The sequence below is a fragment of the Scyliorhinus canicula genome, chromosome 8 (genome assembly GCF_902713615.1).
Source record: "Scyliorhinus canicula chromosome 8, sScyCan1.1, whole genome shotgun sequence".
NCBI lineage: Eukaryota > Metazoa > Chordata > Chondrichthyes > Carcharhiniformes > Scyliorhinidae > Scyliorhinus > Scyliorhinus canicula.
Genome location: NC_052153.1, coordinates 39,404,897 through 39,423,744, shown reverse-complemented (window position 1 = coordinate 39,423,744; position 18,848 = coordinate 39,404,897). Strand labels below are relative to the sequence as shown.

General features: G+C 46.5%; 1 protein-coding gene across 3 annotated transcripts in view; it reads left to right on the top strand.

The window, feature by feature from the left end:
• Positions 1–18,848, top strand: part of LOC119970184 (ephrin type-A receptor 5-like) — a 430,626-nt gene that overhangs the window by 397,486 nt on the left and 14,292 nt on the right. For all 3 annotated transcript variants that reach the window (XM_038804402.1, XM_038804401.1, XM_038804403.1), the window contains exons 14-15: positions 4,252–4,401; positions 6,610–6,803. In XM_038804402.1, the coding sequence (XP_038660330.1) occupies positions 4,252–4,401; positions 6,610–6,803 (344 nt within the window). The remainder of the gene's footprint in view (positions 1–4,251; positions 4,402–6,609; positions 6,804–18,848) is intronic.

Sequence of the window (18,848 nt, the reverse complement as noted above, 5' to 3'; positions counted from 1 at the left end):
CAGAAGTTAGTGGGCTTAACAAAGGGAGATTGTGGAACATCGTTACGGCAATGGCAGAATGCAAATGCAAATCCAATTCACATTGACTCCTTCCCCGATGAGCAGTTCTCACTGAAACTGCATCAACTGCAGAGATAGGAATTATACTATTTGGCGCTACTTCACAGCAGAAGAAAATGTTTTTAAAATAACTTTCTCTCAAGGGTAAAAATGTAATGTGGTTGTGAATATACATTTTACTTAGGGTTAAAAACTGTAAAGCTTTTTTTTCCATTTGATTATATCAGCACTATTTTCTGATTCCCCAATCAAAAAGACAGAGTCCCATTATGCCTGGATCAACTTCCTTTCCAGGATTTTCCACAAAAATAGAGCAAGATATGTATTTCTTTTCAATGCATTCATGGGATGTGATAATCTTTAACTCCATTTTCCTGCCTTATCCCCATAACCCTTAATTCCCTTACTAAAAATCTGTCTATCTCATCCTTGAACAGCTCTCTGCGGTAAAGGATTTCACAGATCCGATATCCTCTGAGAGAAAAATTTCCTCCTCATCTCCATCTTAATAATGATAATAATAGGCAACCCCTACTTTTTTTTGTTTAGTTTTTTAAAAATAAATTGAGAGTACCCAATTATTTTTTCCAATTAAGGGGCAATTTAGTGTGGCCAATCCGCCTATCCTACACATCTTTGGGTTGTGGGGGTGAAACCCACGCAGACACGGGAGAACGTGCAAACTCCACACGGACAGTGACCCAAGGCCGGGATTCGAACCCAGGTCCTCAGCGCCGTAGGCAGCAATGCTAACCACTGTGCCACCGTGCTGCCCTAGGCAACCCCTACTTTGTGACTATACCCTCTGGTCCTAGACTCTCCATAAGGGGAAAGAAACTCTCAGCATCTGCCCTCGCAAGCCCTCTTAGAATCCTATGCCTCAAAGAGGGCATTTCAGCGTTAACCTTTGTATCTGGAGTTACATCTAGGCCTGACCAGGTCAGGATGGCAGATTTCCTTCCACCAGGTGGGTTCTTATAATAATCGACAATGGTTTCATGGTCATCATTCGACTTTTAATTCCAGATTTTTATTGAATTCAAATTTCAACATCTGTAGTGGTGGGATTGAAACCCAGGTTCCCAGAGCATTACTAGAACTATGCTTGGACAATTTAGTCCTGACAACCCATTATGCTTGTGATCCAATGGGAACCACTTGATGGTGGGCCCTATGCCAGGACCCAGGTCAGATTACGAGAGCTCATGGTTTGCTCCCACCATGTTAATCATCATTTGGACATCCAACTTTAATAAGTATCTTTAGGAAGAATACCAACTATTCCTAAACTTTGATCCTAACCTGGATAATATCATGGGTACATCGGTGACGTGACTACCGTGGGGCAGAACGGTAGCACAGCAGTTATGGGGTAGCACAGTGGTTAGCACAGTTGCTTCACAGTTCCAGGGTCCCAGGTTCAATTCCCGGCTTGGGTCACTCTCTGTGTGGAGTCTGCATGTTCTCCCCGTATCTGCGTGGGTTCCCTCCGGGTGCTCCGGTTTCCTCCCACAGTCCAAAGACGTGTAGGTTAGGTTGATTCGCCGTGCTAAATTGCCCTTAGTGTCCAAAAAAAGGTTAGGTGGGGTTATGGGATAGGATGAATGTGCGGGCTTAGGTGGGGTGCTCTTTCCAAGGGCCGGTGCAGACTCGATGGGCCGAATGGCTCCTTCTGCACTGTAAGTTCTATGTTCTATATATTCTAATATTTGTTGCACTGCTGATGAAAATTAATTCAAAGTTTTCTAATAACTTAAATCTTAACATAATTAGCTAGAGTAACACTTGAGTGCAGTTCAGATGGGGTGCTGCGTTGTCAAAAGTGTTCCCTGTCAACTGAAACATTAAGTCAAAGCTCACCTTTTTTGGTGGATGTAGCAAATTCTTTAATCGGCCCTTGAAAAAATCAGAGCATTTGCCTAATGTCCTGGCCAAAATTGTTCCCTTAACCAACAACATTAAAAACAGATTAACTGTTCGTTCATCTAATTTACTGTTTTTGGGATTTGCTGTGTGCAGCATTATTCCATTATTACCAGGGGCTTTTCACTGTAACTTCATTGCAGTGTTAATGTAAGCGTACTTGTGACAATAAAGATTATTATAAAGATTATTATAATTCCGTTTGGAATATTGTGAGCAGTTATGGGCCCCGTATCTAAGGAAGGATATGCTTGGAGGTTCACAAGAATAATTCCAGGAATGAAGGACTTTTCATATGAGGAGCGACTGAGGTCTGTGTCAGGGGCTGGTTTAGCTCACCAGGCTAAATCGCTGGCTTTTAAAGCAGACCAAGCAGGCCAGCAGCACGGTTCGATTCCCGTACCAGCCTCCCCGGACAGGTGCCGGAATGTGGCGACTAGGGGCTTTTCACAGTAACTTCATTGAAGCCTACTCGTGACAATAAGCGATTTTCATTTCATATTTGATGGAGTTGAGAACGATAAGGGGGGAACTCATTGAAAATTACAGAATACTGAGAAGCCGACAAAGAGTGGACGTGGAGAAGATGTTTCCACGAGTCGGAGGGACTAGAACCCAAGGGCACAGCCTTAGACTGAAGGGATGATCCTTTGAAGCTGAGGTGAGGAGGATTTTTTTCAGCTAGAGCATGGAGAATCTGTGGAACTCTTTGCCACAAAGGGTTTTGGAGGCCAAGTCATTGGGTGTCTTTAAGACAGAGATAGATAGCTTCTTGATCAATAAGGGAATCAGGGAGTTTGGGAACAAGGCAGGAGAATGAGGATGAGAAACATATCAGCCATGATCGAATGGCAGAGCAGACTCAATGGACCGAATGGCCTGATTCTGCTCCTGTATCTTATGGTCTATGGTTATCACACTGATTATATAACAGTGAGGTTTACTAATGCATCAGACGTGAAGCACTTGCTGATAATCTGAAGATTTGATTAACACCACATTCTTTCTTCATAACATGAGGAATTCAATGCAAGAAATAGATTTTCAAAATCAGGGGCGGGATTCCCCGACCCCTCCGCCGGGTCGGAGAATTGGCAGGGGGCGGCGTGAATCCCGCCCCTGTCGACTGCCGAATTCTCCGGTGCCGGAGATTTGGCGGGGGTGGGAATCGTGCCATGCCGGTTGGCGGGCTCCCACCGGCGATTCTCCGGCCCACGATGGGCCGAAGTCCCGCCCATTCTATGCCGGTCCCACTGGCGTAAATTGGAGTTGGTCCCTTACCGGCAGGACCTGGCGGCGCGGGCGGGCTCCAGGGTCCTCGGGGGCGCAGAGCGATCTGGCCCCGGACGGTGCCCCCATGGAGGCCTGGCCCGCGATCGGGGCCCACCGATCCGCGGGCGGGCCTGTGCCATGGGGTTATTCTATTCCTACGCGCCGGCCGTGTAAGCCTCCGCAATGGCCGGCGTGAAGGTGAACCCCCCCTGCACATGCGCGGGGGTGACTACAGCAGGCACCAAAGGCCTTCCATGCCGGCCGGCGGGGCGCAAACCACTCCGGCGGCGTCCTATCCCCTGAAGGTGTGGAATGGGTGGCCCGAGGCTGGAGTAGTTCCCGCCACTCCACTGCGCCGTTTCTGCCCGCCCCGCCGATTCCTGGAGAATCCCGCCCCAGACCTTTGGTGTACAGTTGACATCTTTATGAGGTTCTCTGCAAAAACTGGATTGTGTAGTTCAAATCCAGTTAGTGAGCAAACCTGATACATTAGCATAGAACACCCGAATTGTTTATTTTCTCACAGTACGTAGAGTTCTTCTTTAAGTCTTGGCACAATCATCTCATCATAGCACAAAGAACAAGAGTCTAAACTTAGTTATCAAATTACTTGGTTTCCCCTAAGATACAAATGATGTGGTATTCTTATAACATTCCACATGCACTGTTGGTTAAATGCATAAACATGCTGCTTTTTGACTGATTAAAATGTATCTTCATGCTTCGTATGTGCTTTATGCATCTTGTGGAATACTGTTCTTGAATCAGCTTAATCAACAAATCAATTCACATACTTTGGGGGGTTTTCAGACAATATCAATCTGAAAAATCAAGACAACCAATTAGTAGTCAGTCAGCCATGCATAGGGGCTTTGCTCTGCAGAGCCTTCTGTCAGTTCTATTTAGTCAGAGTTTCTACATCTTATTTCTGTGTCTCTTGCAAGGAGTCTTATGTCTTTAGACACTGACAGTATTTTCTTCCTATTTTCTGCACAGGGAGGGAAGATCCCAATCAGGTGGACAGCTCCAGAAGCGATAGCTTACCGCAAATTCACGTCAGCCAGTGATGTTTGGAGTTATGGAATTGTCATGTGGGAGGTGATGTCATACGGCGAGAGACCTTACTGGGAAATGACTAATCAAGATGTAAGTACTCCTGAGCATCATACCTTGTAGACAATCAGTGAAGAAAGTATTTAGCTTGGAAATTATTGCTGTCAGTGACACACAAATTGAATTAAATTCCTTGCTCCATTATTTTAGCAGAGGCATTCACACATCCATCTTTTTAAAGAAAACCTCCGTTAAACCTAAAATCAAGCCTTACCAATCGATAAAGGCAAACTGAGTAAGATATTGGAAGGTAACCAGAGCAGAATAAAAATGCAGTACAGAGTTGACAGTTTCAGCAAAGCATAGGGGAATTATACAATCCTTCAATTTAGTACATACAAACCTTGCCTATCAGGAGACCACCACGTGAACATCATAGGCACAGCCAATCTTACCCTTCCCAGAAGGAATTATTTCCGCAATTTACCATTTCTTCCTTCTGGGCTACCCAAAACCCAAACCCTTACACAGCCATTTTCATACAAATCTCAGAGGATGTTTTGCCTCTTGGGGGAATCTGGAACTAGGGGGCACAGTTTCAGTATAAGGCATCTTCCATTTTACACAGAGTTGAGCAGGAATTTCTTCTCTCAGAGGGTCATTGCTGATTGGAATTCCTCTACCCAGAGAGCGCTGGAGGCCGGTTCTTTGAATATATTCAAGGCTGAGTTAGGTCTTTTATCCACAAGGCAGTCAAGGATTGAGGTCATGACTATATCAGCTATGGGGTGCGATCTAACAAAGAAAACAGAGTCCCGTTTTGGGTGGGATTAGTGGGGTTGTTCTGGCGCTTGTTGTGGTGGGAACGACCCCGAATGGTACTATGTTACTTTTTTCGGGCCTCAGTGGGGAACGTCCCGCTAAGGCCACACTCAGTCTCATTTCCTGCACTGAGGAACTCCACTTGCCAGTGAAGGAAGAGTTCAGGGTGCCATTCAAAAATGGCGCCCCAATCTCTCGACCCTCCCGATGCCACAACTCACCTGTTGGAGATCCTCAAGCCCCCCACGCACCCCACCTCATATGGGCAGGGCACTGGCCCAATCGCCAACATGGGCAAAATGCCACCTGGGCAACTTGGTACTTCCAGCCTGGCCCCTGGCAGTGCCCCTTCCAGCCTCGCAGTGCCACGGTGCCTTGTGGCATCAGCGGGTGCCACCATGCCCAGATTTCAACCAGCTGGGGACCTCTGATCAACTGAGAGAGCACCCCCCCCCCCCTCCCTCCAACAAGTGCCGTTCTGCCTGGGCCCCATTTGTGGGGACCAGTGTTAAATGGTGCCTGGCTGGGCAGGGTCCAGATCACAACGTCTTGTGAGATCTGTTTAGACCTTACGAGACGTAACAACCGTCAGGAATCCCGGAAGGGGCCTCTCGCGGGATCTACTGGCTGCGCCCGTCCCGATTCCGGTGGTACGCGGCAGATAAATTGCGGCCATGATCTTCTCGAATGGAGGAGAGGCTCGAGGGTCTGAATGGCCGATCCCAGCTCTTATTTCTTATGTTCCTCTCACTATCTGCTGCAGCCTTTTACAGCACCTGTAACCGTGAGATCTGCTAAATCAGTACAGAACAGGAAACAGACACAACTCTCTCCTAGTCTTTATGCATGAGAGAAGATTCGCTTTCTGCATTATGTGCAACAAAAGCCTTAAACCCCTTTCGACTTTTTGATTTTTGTGGGATATTGCACAAAGGAAATCTAATCCCATGCAGTGAGCTTGCTTACTGAGCCAACGTTCCATTTCCGGAGAGCAGAAATATAAAGGCCCTGTTCAACTGAGAACTACTTTCTGAGGTTCTGGCAAACATGTGTCAGAGCTTTGTTGTTCTCATTAATCTCAATTACTGTGGTTAAAAAGCCAGTGTTCTTGCCATGCAGAAAATCGCCCAGAAATGGAAAAGAATTAAACTGTACCTTTTTGTGACACACGCTCCTGGAAGGCAGTACTGATAATCAGAAGCACAGTGGATTTTAAGGCACACACTTGATGAGTAAAGAGCAGCTACGATATCATGTTAGACTGACTCATTAAGAAATAAGCCTCGACACAGTGAGCTAAATATTGACAAACACAATCGCGTTCCCTTTTTGAAAGGATAGCGCTCTGGTGGTCGGAGCTGCAAATGCATGTGGAGATTTTGTTGGAAGTGAGCTAAATTGTAACGAAGAGGGGTAAAAGCTGTGTGTGACATCAGGTTTGTGTTAGCATTTGAAAAACAGTTGCTTTGTTTGTAACAGGTGATAAAGGCTGTGGAGGAAGGCTATCGCTTGCCAACTCCCATGGACTGCCCAGCCGCTCTTTACCAGTTGATGCTTGACTGCTGGCAGAAGGATCGCAACAGCAGGCCCAAATTTGAAGAAATAGTTAGCATTTTAGATAAAATGATACGCAATCCATGCAGCTTGAAGACATTAGTTAATGCCTCCACGAGGTATGTTGATTTCTGTACAATTACAATTATTTAAGATATGATTTGCAAAAGAGCCATCAGGGAGATGAGGAAATTTTATTTTGATGCAGTGAGGTGTTGTAATCTGGAATGCATTGCCTGAAAGGGTGGGGGAAGCAGATACAATACCACCTTTCAAAGGGGAATAGATTTGATGCACGATCAATTGTACAAAGATTCAGATTGGGTACAACTGTGGCTTTATTGCAGTAAGGTGTGTGGTCTCCCACAGCAGCTGGCGAAATGGCTGCTGAATGGAGGACACGCATATTTATACTCCTCTTCTTGGGCGGAGCCAGTAGGCAGGGGCTACCAGTGAACCTGTAGTACAGGTCCTACCTTACATCACCTAATACAGGTGTAACAGTGGTTTACCACGAGATTATAATGCTTGAAAGTGAAATATATGAAGAAGAGCAAAGGGAGTGGAACAAATTATTTTGTTCTTTCAGAGAGCTGGTTCAGGTGAATTTCTGTGCCTTCTATGATTCTAGCTAACTTTTCCACAATTAGTTTTCTTAAGAATATTGACAATTATTCCAGCTGTTGAAATGTTTATTGAGAATTTGCTACAAGGGACACTTTACCCAATTCCTTCATGGTGTTCCTGGTCATGAACACCTAACCACCAACAGAAGCTGTGATGGCTTCCCGAGAAGTCATGACATTATGTCTGCCATTCATGCATGCCACAATCTTCATTATATCCTGGCATGTATGTCTTGTGGGTGAGTCTGGTCTACACATGATGCCTGTGGAAAGCATACTACCCCTAATGTTTCTGCCCACCAAATTTAAAGGAGACTGGATTTGCGGGCAATGTGGCTGCAGTTTCCTGGCATGCACAGCTGCTGGATGAAGTTCCCCAATAGCAGTGTGCACTTGTAAAATCTATCCTATAGGAGGACCCTGTGCTTTCATCTGGAACATAAGCTGCTGCTGTTAAATGATGTGAAGTAACTGCCATTCAGGAGCACAATAATAACTTTGCCTGAACAGCCATTTGAAGTAATGTTAGGTGGAAAATGGAGGTACTGGATGCAAAGTAAAGATCACTGCTGGCACCTTAGTTCTTGGTAGTAACTAAACAAAATGAACCTTTGACTCCTGTCAGGAGTCCACACTTTGGTTTTCTTTTGCCTTTAAATTGTGCTAATGTAGCTTGGATTTTTGAGGTCTTGTGGGATTTTTGTATTTGGTAGTAAATGTGAATAGGTGAGCTGATAACAAAGAAAGCCAAAGGATTTTATTGATGCATAAATAATATATTGATTAGGTACAGCAGGTCAGGCAGTTTTATGGCACATGGGATAATGTCCTTGCTTGTGAGTCAGAGGCCAGGATTCTCTGATTCGAGTTCACCAAGCCACTGCTGCCAGCGGGAAAGAATTTGGTGCTCAGACAAAGCTCCATTCACTGCAGCAGGAACGGAGAATCCCGCCGGCATGAATGGATGGAGATTTGTGACCAGAATGTCCGGGTGCGAGACCCACTACAGAACTTGATGGCTGAGGGAACCAGGGACCCGGTTCAATTCCGGCCTCGGGTGACTGGAGTTTGCAGGTTCTCCCTGTGTTTCCATGGGTTTCCTCCGAGTGCACCAGTTTCCTCCAACGGTCCAAAAGTGTGCAGGTTAGGCGGATTAGTCATGATAAAATTGTCCCTTGGTGTCCAAAGGCGCGCAGGTTAGGTGGGGTTATGGGGATAGGGTGGGGGAGTGGGCCTAGGTAGGGTTCTCTTTCAGAGGGTCAATGCAGACTCAAGGGACCGAATGGCCTTCTGCACTGTAGGAATTCGATGGTTCTATAGTTCTATGGAGGTAGGTACATTGTTAGCGCAGCCAAACAGGTTGATTATCAACCTGTGGATCCTTTCAGCACACACCAATGGTAGGCAGAAAGCAGGAGCGATTCCTGGTCAGCCATGTGATAGAATGAAAGTTGGAGCCTCCACCATCAGTATGCAAAGCTCCAGACTTCAACATACATGTGAAAAGTGCATGTGTGCCCCAGCATACTCTGACTTGCTGAGTGATCTGTAACACACCACCACCACAACAGAGCAGTGCTGGGAGTGAGTTTATAAACATACAAACATTAATCTGTTTCAGCTAGCCCCATTTTGCATGCAGCTGAGCAGAGCAAGGGAAAGGGAAACGAATGAAGAAATACGTCCTGGTGTCAAATATAGCCATTCCAATAACACGGTGGTATAATCAACTGGGTAAAAGGCATCAGACAGGTCAGGAACTAGGAATAGCTTATCTTAATTACAGCCAAATAGGATGTCATTTGTGACTTTGATAAGAGCTACTTTTCTGCTGTGGTAGGAGCAGCAACGTGACTGACAAAATTAAAATGTGGAATTCCAGGAAAGATAGATGCAGATTTTACACAACACATTCAAGGTCTTTGGAGAAGAAAGGGAGTTGACAGGTGGGACAATAGTTCACAGGGACAGTGGGGTCAAATATTGGATTTTAAAGGAAATAGCTGATGACACATTTAAAAACGAGGGGAACAACACATAAAGGGAGAGCCATAAACATTTTTAGCTCATAGCGGGGCCTTGGGGGGGGGGGGGGGGGGGGGGGGTGTTCGGTGGTCAGCAGTTTAGCAAGAATAGAATCAAGTGAACAATCAAGAATGAAGTGGGGCTCATAGATAAGGTGGACCCAGAGAGGGCACTAGGGGATAAAAGAGAAGCCAGAGGATGATGGTAAGCTTAGAGTTAGGATGGTTGGATGGTCTTGACCTAATTGACAAAGAAGTCTGTGAGCTCTTTGCACTTTATTTTGGAGTTGAGTGGGGAGTAGACAGGGTTTAAGAAAATGGTTTGCAGTAGTGAAAAGAAGTGGAGGGTTATCCTGGCAATCCAGGATGACTAGAATAGTAAGCAGTTGTAACAGATAAGAGCAGGACCTTACAACACTTTATATGGTACATCCAGATCTGGCGTTGATGGGTATATCAGTTGTCGACCATGGGCTGGATACTCCAGTCTCCCAACTGCATGTTTCACGGCAGCGCCATTCTATACTCCCACTGTTTGTCAGTGGGATTTCCCATTGAAGCCATCCCATGCTGCTGGGAAACCCAGGGCACGGGTGCGCTGCTGGCGGGAGCAGAGAATTCTGGCCCATATGTTTTCAAGTCTGCATTCCTTGTACTTAAGTGAGTGGGGATGAGGGCCGCACCAGGGGAATGGCCAGATTGAGAGAGGGTTATGGTTTTATTGAGGACTAGGGCATCAGAGGTGGAGATGAGGACATCGTTGAGTAGATCAATAGCTACAGAAATGTTGTGGGGAATGAAGGGCCAGAGGATAGATAGTTGGGGTTTTGAAAGTGCAGTTGTACATGAACTGAGTGATGTTTTTTTCCAGGGATGGACATAAGAGAGCAAAGAGAATGAAGGTTGGAGAGTGATGTAAAGAAGAGACCTGAGATTACCTTATCTGGGATTGATATGATGGAACTAACGAGATCATATGAGATAGCGGGATGACGGAATAGCCATGGATCTGTGCTGGTGGATTTGTGCACAGGGGGGAGATTTAAAGAGGATAAGGGGGCAGTAAACACAGAACAGAAAGCACAATGAGTTGAGATAAAGGTTGAAATGGCCGAGAGTGCGACATTGATAATGCAGAGAGTGAGGGACGAGCGCAGTGATGATACCGCAATGAGAAAATGTGTTTTGTACTTGGGAGGACAGGAGAGAATGATGATTTTGAAAGAGATATGGGAAGCGTGGAACAGGGTGAGATGTTCAAAGGATGAGAAAGTGCCAGACAGGTAGACAATCAGGTCAAAGTGATATTTTGTGATAAGCCTTGCAGCAGCCAGACAGGGAGGATTCATTCAGGAGAATGGTGTCATCACCACTCAGCCAGGTCTCATTTCTGCCATGATGTGGGTATAATCATTCACAATAACTTTTTAAAAATAAATTTAGAGTACCCAATTATCTTTTTCCAATTAAGGGCCAATCCACCTAACCTGCACATCTTTTGGGTTGTAGGGGTGAGACCCATGTAGACACGGGGAGAATGTGCAAACTCCACACGGACAGTGACCCGGGGCCGGGATTCGAACCCGGGTTCTCACCGCTGTGAGGCAGCCGTGCTAACTGCTGCACCACCATGCTGCCCTGTCATTCACAATAACTTAATGCACGGCATGACCCTTGTTCTCAAGTGTTCACAAATAGTAATAATGATGACAGGAAAAATATATAAAATACTAAAACTTGAAACCTAGAAAAGGAGAAAGACAGATCTTCCTGAACTGCTGAGAAGAACCTTGAAAGCGAGGGACTGCAAAATAGAAAAAGGTTGATGGCCAACTAGTCTGTCGGTATCTTCAAAGGGAAAGACAAGACTCCTGCCTCCGTCTTGAGACTTCAGGGCTGCACCTTGCGTGAAGCCATTTTTCCGCAGCTGCCTGAGCTACACATTCAGTCTTTTTTGTTTTAATTCCCAATGACGTGTTGGTGCTTCCAACCTGTGCAGTTTCAATTTTTCTTTCCTTCCTTTTGATCTATTGCCAAGATTGTCCATCTGCGATCTATAATGGGGCTGACCTTCAATGTTAAAAAGGAAATAAAAAAGTTTATTTGATTTAAAATGGAACAAGAGTGGGAGCCTGACAGGGGTCATCAGGCAGGAAATAGTTATCAAAAAAGATTGGTCAATCGCATGAATTTCAATATCCAATCTTCAAAACATTTATTATTAATGCACTCTGGTGTCCTTTTTTGCATTCTAAACATGCCTATTAAATTTGAAATTACTGTCAGTCACAGGACTGAAACATACTGCAGGAGCAGCAATACAAAAGCAAGCACTGAATCAAGTATAAAATAATAGATTAACTGTTAAAGAACAAAGGAACAAGCGAGGAAATATATTCAACATCTCAATCAGACCACAATCCATACCTTTACTGCAATAAACGTGTTTACAGTTCTGGCCTCAATAATGATCGATATTGGCCGTAATTTTCCCGCCGGCAGTGCAGGCCTACCAGCGGATTTTGTGGCGGCTTCTAAGGCACTTCACAGGAGCACGTGCAGGTGTAGGGAGGGAATTCCTGAACTTGAGGCCTACGCAACAGAAGGCATAGCTATCAGTGGCAGAGCGATCAGAATTAGAGAACTGCTGATATCTCAGAGGATTTTTTTTTTTTTAAATTTAGCGTACCCAATTATTTTTTCCAATTAAGGGGCAATTTAGCGTTGCCAATCCACCTATCCTGCACATCTTTTGGGTTGTCGGGGTGAAACCCACGCAGACACGGGGAGAATGTGCAAACTCCTCACGGACAGTGACCCAGGGCCGGGATTCGAACCCGGGTCCTCAGCGCCGTAGGCAGCAATGCTAACCACTGTGCCACCGTGCTGCCCTATATCTCAGAGGATTGTATGGTTTGAGGAATATACCGAAATAGGGAGGAATGCGTCCATAGAAGGATTTGAAACAAAGATAAGAATTTGAAAATCAAGACATGACTTAGGTCAATGAGCAGAACAGTGAAAGAGGAATGGGACCTGGGCAGCAGATTCTTGGATGATATCAAGTTTACTGAGGGTGGAATGTGAGAAATAAGCTTGGAGTGCATTAGAATATTCAAATCTACCAGGTTCGATCCCGGCTCTGGGTCACTGTCTGTGTGGAGTTTGCACATTCTCCCCGTGTTTGCGTGGGTTTCGCCCCCACAATCCAAAGATGTGCAGGGTAGGTGAATTGGCCATGCTAAATTGCCGCTTAATTGGAAAAAAACTAAATTGGTTGCTCTATATTTAGAAAAAAAAAATTTCAAATCTAGAGAAGACTGAATGAGGGGTTTTAGGAGCAGCTGATCTGAGACTGAGGTGAATGTGCGCAATAATATGGAGGTGGCAATAGGCAGCATTAGTTACGGCACAAATAGTTGATTGGAAGTTCATCTCAGGATCAAATGTGACACCAAGGGTGCAAACAAACTGGCTCAATCACATACTGCTGCAAAGGATAGGGATGGTGTCGGTGGCTAGAGAATGGAATTCGAAGAGGAGACTGAAAAAAATAGCTTCAATCTTCCAAATATTTAATTGGAGGAGACACCTGCTCATCAAAAGTTGGATGTTGGATAAGCAGTCAGTAATTTATCGACGGGAAAGTTGAGAAAGCTGGTGGTGTGATAGAGCTGGGTGCCATCAGCATGTATGCGAAAACAGAAGAATTATTTTCTCCCCCCTCCTAACAATCTATGCACCATTACTCTCTAGTGTCGATGGGAGAGAGCGGAATAAAGAAAAGCAAAAGAAAAAACAATTAAACAAAAAATTAGTTTGATTAATTTGACTTTAACTTAGCTATTGAACTGTAACAGGGCAGTCACTGCGAAAGCACTTTCTTCCCGTTGAACTCTTCGTCTGATGCACATTGCATGACATTGAATGGTTGAAACTGTCCCCTGCCTCTTGCAGATCAGAGTGCCGTCAGTTGTGTATTTTCAAATTGTCTTCATATCCCTGTGGATTGCAAAATGACTGTTCTTCCTGTGTATTCTAATAGTGGGTGTTATAAGACCTTCTCTCTGACATCTCTTCATAATTAAAATGATGATTAGATTGCATTAACCTGAAAACGCTTTTAGAGTAATATGGATGCACAGTGCTAAATTATACTGTCCACTCATGCCACTCTATAGCGAGTAAAGAGCAGCATTCTATGCTTGAAGTCAGTAACTGCCTATATTCAACCCCATCCTTTGGTCTTTCAAAGATAAAAATGACTGGGTAGGATTTTAGTTTCCTTGTAAGTTTGGAGACTGAAAGGAGGTTCAAACCGATCAAAGCGGATTCATTAAACTATAATTTTATGTCTTATGAAGCTTATTGAATTGATGCGGAGACTAGTATTTGACAAAGAACCAAAGGTTGTTTCATATCTGTTGTCAAGTTGATGCTGAATTGACTTCAATTCTCTTGTAATTCCCGTATTGCCATTAAACTGAAACTATTTTGCAATGGGATGTTTTGAGAAATACAACTTGGAAGTCTTTATCTTATAAATGTGTGTTGTGTAGTTTGTGTGAGCTGTCTTAGCCCCCTGCTCTTTTATCTTCGGCAACATTCTGTCCAAAGTCCTGGGTCCTTCTTTTGGATAATTAAAAAAAAGTAAAGCAGCATTTTAACTCTGTCAGAAACTATTAAAATTGAATAAAATAATTTTTCTCACATTTCAATGATTGTGTCTCTCATTTAACCATGTTCATTAAGGAGCTATCTCATTTCCTGGCTCTGCAATCTTACCCAGGAGGAAGTGCCCCAGATTTTCGTTCTAGGGTGGCGTGTTCTCTGTGAGTCAGGCCCGCCTTGCCGGCCCCAGAGTGTGTGCACAGCCTGCCAGTGCGGCGGTCTGACGCTCAGCCTCGGCTTCATGTGCAACAGTTTTAAATAGCAATAAAAGAAAAACAACCCTCCAGTCCTCATCCCTCATACCTCCTCAACACCCATACACTTCCTATGCCGCAGCCATGATAACGCAGGCCACCTCATAGATAGAATTTTTTTCATAGAATTTACAGTGCAGAAGGAGGCTATTCGGCCCATCGAGTCTGCACTGGCTCTTGGAAAGAGCCCCCTACCCAAGGTCAAAACCTCCACCCTATCCCATAACCCAGTACCCCACCCAACACTAAGGGCAATTTTGGACACTAAGGGCAATTTATCATGGCCAATCCACCTAACCTGCACATCTTTGGACTGTGGGAGGAAACCGGAGTACCCGGAGGAAACCCACGCACACACGGGGAGGATGTGCAGACTCCGCACTGACAGTGACCAAGCCGGAATCGAACCTGGGACCCTGGAGCTGTGAAGCAATTGTGCTATCCACAATGCTACCGTGCTGCCCTCATGGCCTCTACCCACCCACCATGTCCCTTCATGCCAACCTATGCCCCCCATCCAACCCCCAAGGCCTTTATAGCACCTATGCCAATTTAGTGCAATTCGAGACCCCCACCCACCACCTTTAGCTCTTACATCGAACGTACCAATTCACCCAGTGGGCGCAATTTAACGGAAAAGTTCCTCGGTGTCATTTGTGGCGGGGTTTGCTAGGAATTCCCCACCACTATCTAATGGCATTTAGTCACTTCTTTGGGTCCTGGGGAGTGTCTCACCTGTTTAGCCCACCACTTAGAGGGTGGGATTTACCAATCGCCCCGGCACATGTTTTTCGGCAAGGGAAGGAGCCCGCCAACAGGAACTACCAGTCCCGCTGTTGCCAACTGGAATTTTCCGCCAGCATGAACACCGGGTTAATCCCGCATAGACTTTTTTTCGTCACTAGGGAGCTGATCTCTGAGATTGGGCCGCAATTTTCAAAGGGTACCCTGATCTCTAAAGGAGCTTGTGGGTCTCCCACACCATCCACCCATGGGCAATGTCACCCCCCACGTACATGGGCGTTACCCCACGCCCCTGTATGGACACCCCACAATGGGGTCCCTGGGGGTCTCCCTCTTCCGGCCCCCACACCCCTTCTCAGCCCCTCCTAATAGGACTCCCAACCGGCACCCCCAACCTCCATCAGGCCCCTTCTTAACTGCCCTGAACCCTCCCACCCTTCACACTCCCCCTCTACCTTCCTTTCATGGGCATGGCCCCTTCGGGCCCTGGCCTTTGTCAGTACCACCCTAGGCACCCTTGCATTGGCATCCTGGCAGTGCTTCTGCCAGCTTAGCAGTGCTGTGTAGGCACTTTGGCAGTCTCAGGGTGGACGTGCCAAGATGTCTATGTTCCAGGGGAGGGCTAACAGGCCTCCCTGCACCAACCCTGGCCATCCAGGGGCCTCTGATGGCCTGGGAGACCACCTGGTGCCTTTCCGCCTGGTCCACATTTGTGCGGACCAGTACTGAAAGGCGCCTAGCTGCAGCCTTCCTGCGGAGGCTGGTAGATCCTGGGGGACGGTAGATACTGGCGATAGGTAGGTTTAAGGCCAACTTATGCGAGCACGGCTTGGTCCCGCCCATTTTAAGCGGGTTCATAATCTCGCTGCCTCGCAGGACTTGGGTAGATCCCGCGAGATGTTGTGGCTGTCAAGATGCCTGCAGGAGGCTTCACAGGGATCTACCGGCCACATGCGCTCCCATTGGGGGGGGTGATGTGGACGGTAGACCGTGCCCAGTATCCCACCATGGGCAGACCTCGGGAACCATGCTGAGGTTGAATTAAGTGCAGTCTTTATTTATGAACTCCCCAAAAAAAACACGACCCCAGACAGGAATCCAACACTCTGGCCACTTTCTCCAGGATCAAGTTTGTGGGGCGAGAAAATATCCCTATTCTGCACCCCTGACCCAGGATCGACAAATCAGACCAATGTTGCTGTTGTAACTCAGTGGCAAGGAATTAGGGGCTGGTTTAGCACACTGGACTAAATCGCTGGCTTTTAAAGCAGACCAAGGCAGGCCAGCAGCACGGTTCAATTCCCGTACCAGCCTCCCCGAATAGGCGCCGGAATGTGGCGACGAGGGGCTTTTCACAGTAACTTCATTGAAGCCTACTCGTGACAATAAACGATTTTCATTTCATTTCATTTCATATCCACACGTTATAGTGATCCAGTGGGTATATGTGTGCTGCTCACTGACTGCTGTTAGGATCAGATACAACAGACAGAAAAGACAATGGAGAGAGATGCTGATTGAAGGGACTGAGCTTACTGCTCACTATAGCTGCCCACTGACAGCAGAGAGATCAGATTAATAACACAAATTCCATTCACTTGTCTCAAAAATGTGCAAAATCTAGAAGTTGGTTGCTGGGGAGTGGTGAAAATATTTGGAACTTTTTTCTTTTGTTGCATCAATCAGATAGATACATTATTTCTATCATATTATCCAGCAGCAACCCAATTAAATGTTAGCAAAACTGCACAACCCAGTGAGAAAAGGTTTCAGACTTGAGAACAGGTACTGTCCAATAGCTAACTCAATGTAAATGTATCATATTCTACAAAATCATGTTGGACATCAAGGCTTGCTATCAGTAACAGCTGATATACTTGGAGCTAATATAATCATCATTGTGTTTTTGAATATGGAATATGAAACAAGACCCAGTCCGTAGAATGTTCTATTATGTATGTGCTATAGGTACAGTGTAGAGTTTCCTTGGTTATAAAGTGAAATAATGATCCATAGCTAAGCATAGCCATATTTCTACATTCTATAAAATGACCAAGCTTCAAAGTAAGAATGTTGGTTGGCCTGGATTTCTCAGTAATAATAATGCTTACGCTATCAACACTCACTGTTATTATAGTGTAAATCAGACAGCAACCTATGGTGTCCACACTTACTAAAAAAATAATAATGTATGGAGTGTGGGATTTGCTGGTAAGGCCCTCGTACCGGCCTCCCTGAACAGGCGCCGGAATGTGGCGACTAGGGGCTTTTCACAGTAACTTCATTGAAGCCTTCTTGTGACAATAAGCAATTATTATTATTATTTATTCCTTTGAGAAAATGGTAGTGAGCCAGCTTGTTAAACTCCTGTGGACAGAGCTGTTAGAGAGAGAGTTCCAGAATCTAGCCCAGCAACAATGAAGGAACAGCAATATAGGGCGCAATTCTCCAGAAAGATTTCTAAGTGTTGTAGCGAGGGGGAATTGTTGCGAGCTTCTCGGTGGCATGGCCCAGTAAGGCCGGCAACACAAATTAACCTTAATTGGTTCACTTAACGAGGCCTCGCGGGTTTCTCTCCGCAAATGAAGGCTTGCCAGCTGATTCACCGGCACCGCGCTTTCCAGCCTCCGCTAACAAGATCAAGCAGCACTTAAGCTGGATATGCTCAGCCAACAGCAGCCAGCTCGCAAAATTGGTGCCGAGGAGACCAGCCCCAAGATTCGGGGATGCTGACTTGGGGAGGCTGCTAGACACTGTGGAGGCCAGGAGGGATGTCTCGTTCCTCCAAGGGTCCAGGAAGGTCAGCCATAGGGCAGCCAGTGCCGCCAGGGATGAGGCGGCGGCGACAGTGAGCTCAGGGAGTGTGACCAGGAGGACTGGCCTCCAGTGCAGGAAGAAGGTCAATGACCTACACCGGGCGACACAAGTGAGTAGACACCAACGCCCCCCCCCCACAACCCCACGGGAGCATCCACCCCCCAACTCTCCTTACGACTCCCAACCCTCCCTCCACTCCCCTTCCCCCTTCAACCTCCCAACCCTTCCTCCACCTCACTCCTCCTTTAACCTCCCCAAGCCTCCCTTTAGAACCCCCCATCACCACTGGGAACCATGCGTGTGGCTAATGATGCCCTCTCTGTGTCTCCTCAGAAAAAGCTCTCCCACAATCGCCAGGAGAGGGCCCAGATTGGCGGAGGGGTGCCAGACATCTGAATCCTCACCACCTTCGAGGAGCACCCCCTGGAGGTGACCAGTGTGGCCGTGGACAGGGCAGTCACCAATGCGGATGCCGCAGAGGTGAAGAGCCACTGGGCGGCAACCAAATGATCTGTCAAACGTGAGTTGTTATTGCTTTACTGACTGGCCCACCCCTCCACTGAGCACATGTCCATTCTCCCTCAGGTCCTCCATTGGCCCATCCCGGGTGACATCCTCTCCTGTCTCCCTGGAGACCACCTCAGAGGAGAACTCTGAGGATGCCACCATAATAGTCATGTCACAGTTGTCGTCCCCACCCTCCAGCGCAGAAACCTCGGTGGGACATGTTAGTAGTCTGGCTTCTGGGCACAATCTGGTGAGCACCACACTGTTGCTGATGCACATCAGGTGGAGGCAGAAACCCCCAGGCAATACAGCAGGTGGAGCTCTGCTGGATCCCAGGACCCAGCTGGGTCCCAGCCTGATGCTGAGTCTGTGGAAGAGGTCATCCCGGAGCTGATGGAGCAGCCAAGACATTCAAAGGGAGACATCAGCATCACTCCAGCAGATCCGTAGTCAATTGGAGGAGTCCCAAAGGCTACAGGCGCTGGAGTTGTCGCCGGCAATGCGTGGCACAGAGGCCAACA